The 7,500-nt window shown below is 41.1% G+C and overlaps 1 protein-coding gene across 1 annotated transcript in view; it reads right to left on the bottom strand.

Moving 5' to 3' along the window:
• Positions 1 to 2,999: 2,999 nt before the first annotated feature.
• LOC138053941 (uncharacterized) overlaps positions 3,000 to 7,500 on the bottom strand; it is a 12,662-nt gene continuing 8,161 nt past the window's right edge. Inside the window, exon 3 of the mRNA XM_068900470.1 lies at positions 3,000 to 5,687. Coding sequence (XP_068756571.1) covers positions 4,705 to 5,687 — 983 coding nt within the window. The 3' untranslated portion in view covers positions 3,000 to 4,704. The remainder of the gene's footprint in view (positions 5,688 to 7,500) is intronic.

Below are 7,500 nucleotides of genomic sequence, written 5' to 3'. Positions count from 1 at the left end.
CACAACTGCAGTGTCGAGGCAGACTGCATCAACGAGGAAGGCTCATATAACTGCTCCTGTACGACAGGATTTGCTGGTGATGGACGAAACTGTACACGTAAGTTGATAACACCACGTTTTACCATTAAATGTGCGTGCAAGAGATTATCAAGGTAAGAGAGTGAATCCCCCATATAGGCCCTCTAACTAAGGTAATCCATCTTAATCTATTTTTAGACATGGTACCCAGTTCTTCCGCGAATTTTACTCGCGCGTTGCGTGGGCAACCTCGGCGGCTTTACACGCAAGGCCACTCGAAACTTCCGGGGACAAAATGGAGGCAAATGTGGAAAAAAGTCCTTTAATACGTTTTGTCGACGAACTTGACTTTAAACAGATACCGGTTTCAGGAAAAAGAAAGAAGAAAGAGGAATGTCCATCCGGACTAATTCTAATTGATTCAAACTGTGATAAGGCTGTTGGTGTCACCACCGAATCTGTTGCTGTTCGAACAGTCTATGAACAATTACTGACAAAAATATGCAGAACAAGGGTGAAAGTTTTCCTGCAAGCAATGAAGGAGAGGGACTTGCAAAAACAAAAGAAAGTCGCGGATGTAGATATGTAAGTTTGCGAGATAAACTTAAGGGGTTTGTTGTAAGAAGCAAGAGACAGTAGCAGTATTAGGGAGTTTGAAAAATTCCCAGCGGCAATGGCAAAGGGGACGTTGTGTAGAACAATGGCTCACCCTGCGAGTAGAGCCTCTTTTATCTCTTTTTTACGCGCAGTGGCTGTGCATGTACGTTATAAATAAATTTCTGTACATTTCTTTGTCGTCCTCTGGAAAACAACATCGTCAAATGATCAATTTCTGAGTTGTCTGGAAAGCGTGAACAACGACGACTAATTTGCTAAATTTCCACTTCGAATTTCTTGCTGTGTTCCAGATTTAGTTTAGAGATATTTTTGAAAATGAAAAACAAAGTAAATGACTTAAGGCCTTTTACTTCGGGTAGAAGAGCACAGAACGCGTCATCAGAAATGAATGCAAATGCGAGAAATTTACTCACAAATAATTAGTACATGGAAGTTCGGCAGTGTGGAAGTTTGGCAGTGTGGAAGTGTGGAAGTTTGGAAGTTTGGCAGTGTGGAAGTGTGGAAGTGGGGAAGTTTGGCAGTGTGGGTTAGGGTTCGTGTTCGGGTTAGCGTCACTTCGACACTGCCAAACTTCCACACTTCCAAACTTCCACACTTCCACACTGCCAAACTTCCACACTGCCAAACTTCCACACTTCCATGTACTAATTATTTGTGAGTAAATTTCTCGCATTTGCATTCTTTTCTGGATATCACAAAAACGTCATCCAATAGTTGTTTATTATTTGCTAGTAATCTTGAAATATTACACATTCGAATTTACGTTTAAATGAATTGAGTCTGGATTCATCCCTTAATTTACAGTTCAGCTTTGACCAGATGTGTGATCCTAGGAATCTGATAGAGTGTTTCCCATATTGTGTATTATATCTTGGGATGTCGAACTCACAGTTTCTTAGATTATAACTGAAATTACATGCACAGTAATCTCTTTCACAACATTTTCTGTTTGACTGTCAATCTTTACTCCCTCTCTCTTCAGTTTAGAACAGCAGCAAAAATCTTACTAATTTAAAAGTCAACCTAAAGCGTTGCTAGTAAATTCGCTTACTCGACTGCAATTTAACAGTCAAACAAAGCAGCTCACGACTGGATATTCATTTCACACAAAAAGGCTATAAATGTGATGGTTAAAACATGTAAGAATCTCTGCCAACACGGAATTGCAAACGTTTTCAGGCCTTCTTCGTTTTTTAGTGAGTTTTACAAAATATGTGAGGCAGCGAGGCATATGTTATGAACTGAGGAAAACATTACGTGAGAGCTAACCGTTTTAAATAAGGGTTTCGTCTCTCGCTCTATTTCTCTCAGCTTTAAGGTGATTTTCTTTGAAATTTTCTCTTCTTCTCCTTCCTTGGCCTCTCTCGAGGCTATCTTCGCTTAAATTTCTCAAGTTTTGTCGCCTCTTGTCTCATGCTCTTTCGCTTTTCTTCGACTTTCTCGCTCTTTATCCCGTTGCTCGTCACTAATGTGATTTCCCGCCAGAAAAACGCGGGCGGGCAAATCCAACGCTGCCACGCGATTTCCAGCAAAAGAAAATTGCCCAAACACTCCCGTCCCCAGAGGACCCCAGAGGCTCTCGGGCCCTAGGCTTTGGTAGATTGTGCTAGTATAATTTTAAGCATAATTTAGCAAAACGAGCATTATTTTGAGCCCTTATTTTAGTTTAGCACTGCTAGCATAATCCGAGCTTTTATACGTTGAAAACAAAAAAAACCCCATCATAGTTCTAGAATAATTCAGTTTGTGTTTTATTTCTGTATTGTTTTTGTAAAATGTTGAGGTATGTGCTAAGGCCCATGGTCAAATATGGTTTGGCAGACCAGGTGTTCCTGTGCATGACTCTCCTTAAGCCACCACGCTTATAGCTCGGCGGCTTGGCCCTTCAGGCCATAGATCAAAGATGACGTCGTCCTCGAGTACATCTACTTCCAGCACTTCCAGCGACCAACAATCTGATAACCTACCCCATTGGTCTCCTACAGTTATGAAGGTTCTGCTGGTGCAGCCCTCGTCTGCAGCCGCTGAACGAGTATTCTCTACTCTTAACTCATTGTTTAACGATTCACAAGAGCATGCTCTCGTGGACTATTTACAGGCGTGCGTAATGCTTCAGTACAATAACCGATAACACAGAGATTAACAACATGCATAGTCGTCTTTGTACTGAACTGAGGGCTCTGCTTGGATGGCGTCTAAAACAAATATGCGGGCTAAAACTTTCTGACCAGGATTCAGAACCCAGAAACGGTTTATTTTGATAGCATTTGTTAATCATTTGGCTTTTTGAGGTGCGCACATGCGTATTTGTGATGCTAAAGACTGTAAGAGTGGAAGGTGGACTATATGAATGTTTATTAAAGTCACAATTGATAGAGTTAAGCTACTGGTGATCTTTATTTTACTCAAGATCTAAGTAGTATAATTTCGGTGACAGAGAGCATAATTTTCAGAAAGTAGCATAATTTTGGCATAATTTCTAAAAAATACGAGCACTGCTAAAAGCATAATATGCTTTTATTTCTTTTTTTAAGGGCGGCAGTGGTGTAGCAGCTATCGTAACGTATAATTTGATTGGCTCGATACCCAAGCTGAAAACAAAGCAGTAAGGTAGCAGCTCTCGTAACCTGCCATTCTATAGGGAGTTTAAGATCTGCGACTCGAAGGTAACGAAAACATCATTTAAAATTGCAAGTTCAGGTTTATTAATCTCTTTCGTCATTATGTCGGCTTGTCTAACGTCTAAAAACTAGTGCAACTTTCCAGGAATTGAATTAGGAGGTGCGGTATTGAATCTCAGACAGAAAATTCAAATTCGCTACCTTTTGTTCACGTTCTCCATAAAACTTGAGACTTGGTCATTCACGTCGCAGATTTGCCGAAAACGTGAAAGAAATGTACTAAAACTAAAGATGCACGTGCAGAGCGTATAAAGCTAATGTTTTTGCTGATTAAATATGCAAAATTTGTGACGTTTTCGTTGCCGTCGCGTCGAAGATCTTAAACTCTCCATTGTACGGGCGGACGGGCGGACGGGCGGACGTACGTGACGTCGTAACCAAAATTTCTCGCATAGATAGATTTCCCAAAAAATCTTACCCATGTTGCTCTGCTGGCGCGCTTCGTGCCTCTGAGCTCCGCTTTAAGTTTCCGAAGATACGAACACTGCCCATAACGCGCGCTCTTGAATGCCCTCTAACATTATACTGTCGGATGATCCACAACAATTCCAGATTAGGTGGCAATATTTTAAATGCGGTAGCATGGAGGTCTTGTATAATACAAGGTTAGCCTGGCATGGCATTAAATTTCGTAGGCGCACTAGCACCCTGACTCTTTGGCTAGCCTTAACGCAGAGCTCACTGAATATTTACTGAAGTCCAGTGAGTCATCGATTACCCTGGGTACCAGAAGTTTTTCTCGCGTTGCTCGGCCGAAGACACGAACGGCGAAAAAACTACGAGGACGAGCTTTGTTGTCTTCGGCCGAAGACACGAGCGGCGAAGCCGCGAGAAAAACCTCGCTTTTCGCGCGGGGTCACTTTGAAGACTCGAAACCGGAAACCGCGCATGAAAAGCCTCTGGTACCCAGGGTAGTCATCGATCTAAACCCCTAACAGTTTTGTAAGTTCGGTTATTTTAATATCATGATCATTAATTGATAGAGCTCTACTACTGTTCATCTTATCAACTTTCCTTGGATTGATAGTTTGCACCTGATATTATATTTTCCTGGATTAAGATGCGTGAGAACGATATAAAATGATGGGAGAGAAAATTGAAATTCTATCTTCGTATGTTTAAGTCCTCCACATAACCTCAAATGGTCATTTAACGTCCTTGTCTGGACGAGAACGCACAGAAATGTACCAAAATGTCAAACGCAAGTGCGGGGTGTGCAGAAGGCACTGTTAATGCTAATTAAATCTATTGTTTTTAATGGCGGATATTTCGCTTATTATCAAACTGTAAAAGCTTAAAATTTGGAGGTTCCTCAATGCCCAGACAAATGGCTGCAACATTTACTCCAACATCCGTTCGATTTTGTAGAACAGCGATATTAAAACCGTCAACCTGATGACGGGATAGATGGTTTACAATCTGTTAGTAACTTGACTTTTTCAATGAGAAAAAATTTTAACATTCCTAAGTTAAATTTGCTATCGATTCCCTTCCTATGAAGTTTGAACGGATGAATGAACCATAACTTGTTGTCCGAGAAATAAACAGACCAAAAGAACCTGCTATCAGTCACTCGGGGGTCGTCAACGTTGCCTGGTATGTAATACCCCGGGAATCGACCAATGTTCTCGTTTCGTTCTATGAAGCGAATCATAGTCGGGACTGCAATTTCTAAGAAAACTTTTCTCTTATAAAACGTTTGTGAGAGAATCGAAAAGGCTCTGGTGTGTTTTCGAGGGATGTAAAAAACATCAGTGCGACCGCCGAAGCACCGCGGGCTGCCATTACCATTTTTGGAAAGCGTACTTACATGATCTTTCCCATTCAGTTTTTTCGCGCGTAAGGTCAGGTTGGCTACGTCTTCGTAGGCTCTTCGGCAATTATCCATCCCATACTCAGTTTTCCACCAAAACCAATTGCTAGCACGGTTAGGTTCATAAACGGGAGTAGAGTCAATAGATTGCGAAGATTCCCAAATCTTTTCCCAATCAAAGTCCGCAAACTTCCAATATTTTAGTATAGAGTCATCATTGATGTAAAAATAACCTCCATATCCCGGATGCTCCCGAATTGCTTTACCCAGGCATTCATATGCCAGGTATCCGTTGTCCATTTCGACCGTGAGTATCCCAGCACTCAATGTGTTAGACGGTGGACCACAGAACAAAAGATGAGGAAATGCAGGTCTGTAAAGATAACGTAAATATGGAATACTGTCATAGAGTGGGTAATTGTAAACAATCACGAGTAAAATCTCTTTGAAAGCATTATTCAAACACGAACTGTTGTCTTCCTTCTTGGAAAACACATCCACGTTCCATGGAGTCGGATTCACAAGGTGATGAGTAGCGTGGAGGTTGTGGTTGTAGCCTTGGAAAAAGAAAACACAGGTAAATACTATTGTCGAAACAAAAAAAATATTTCACTAAACTATGGACGTCTCTTACGAATCACTAACAGCTCGAAAAAGCGTCATTTAAAACCTAAGCAATGCAATAATCCGTCACTAGTGAAAGATATATATGAAATACATCATATATTGTACTGCGGGTATGAAATCAAATGAAACCATGTTGTCTCGCAGTGATGAGCGCAAATTTCTATTGCGTTGAGAAGCCTGAAAAATTTTCAGGACTTCAACGGGATTTGAACCCGCGACCTCGCGATACCGGTGCGATGCTCTAACCAACTGAGCTATGAAGCCACTGACGTTGGGAGCTGGTCACTTCTTAGTTCACAAGTTCCCGTGATAAGTAATTATGAGTGAAAGATATATATGAAATACATTATACACCCGCAGTACAATATATGATGTATTTCATATATATCTTTCACTCATAATTACTTATCACGGGAAGTTGTGAACTCAGAAGTGACCAGCTCCCAAGGTCAGTGGTTTCATAGCTCAGGTGGTTAGAGCATCGCACCGGTATCGCGAGGTCGCGGGTTCAAATCCCGTTGAAGTCCTGAAATTTTTTCAGGCTTCTCGACGCAATAGAAATTTGCGCTCATCACTGCGAGACAACATGGTTTCATTTGATTTCATAACCGCAGTACAATATATGATGTATTTCAGATATATCTTTCACTCATAATTACTTATCACGGGAAGTTGTGAACTCAGAAGTGACCAGCTCCCAACGTCAGTGGCTTCATAGATCAGTTGGTTAGAGCATCGCACCAGTATCGCGAGGTCGAGGGTTCAAATTCCGTTGAAGTCCTGAAAAATTTTCAGGCTTCTTGACGCAATAGAAATTTGCGCTCATCACTGCGAGACAACATGGTTTCATTTGATTTCATACCCACAGTACAATATAAAAGGAATTTCATATATATCTTTCACTCATAATTTCTTGTCACGGAAAGTTGTGAACTTAGAAGTGACCAGCTCCCAACGTCAGTGGCTTCATACATCAGTTGGTTAGAGCATCGCACCGGTATCGCGAGGTCGCGGGTTCAAATCCCGTTGAAGTCCTGACACATTTTTCAGGCTTCTCGACGCAATAGAAATTTGCGCTCATCACTGCGAGACAACATGGTTTCATTTGAATCCGTCACTACCTACCTAGTTTTCATATTATAGATTTTTGGACTAGTGAAAGCACTCCACTCAAAGTTTGACTTCTATTATGTCCGAGGTCTGTGTGGCAGCGAATCCGGGGTGAGCGAAAGCACAATTCATTGTAACACTTAACACACTAACTTTAAATTTTGGCGCAAGCACTTTCATGTGGAAATGTATCCTGTCTGTGGCTTCAATGTGCAACGAAACAGTTGAGAAATAACCATACTGGACTACTTCTATAATCCATGTAATAGCCACCTGGTCTTTGAACGAGTAGTGTAATCCAATTGGCCCTATTGGTGGTACGGCGAAACTTGACGGTCACGTTGAGTTAGGAAACGTTGATATTATTGCTTGATCTCTTTGAATAAAACATCGGAAATTGTGTAGCCCTCTTGAATCAGTTTTTTTTTGGCAAAGTGCTAGAAATGGCAGGGTAGTTTGTAGTTTGTCTACTTTCATGGCCGGTTGTTTTTACGGAATCCTTGTTGAACATTATAACCCCCAATCCGGGGTTTAGAAGTTGTCTCCATAGATTACATTTAAATTAATAATAGTAATTCACTACTTGCGCAATTCCATAATACACCTCTATTACCCCCAAAACTTTTACATAAC

Source organism: Montipora capricornis, chromosome 1 (assembly GCF_036669925.1).
Source record: "Montipora capricornis isolate CH-2021 chromosome 1, ASM3666992v2, whole genome shotgun sequence".
NCBI lineage: Eukaryota > Metazoa > Cnidaria > Anthozoa > Scleractinia > Acroporidae > Montipora > Montipora capricornis.
This window is presented reverse-complemented; position numbering and strand designations above follow the sequence as displayed.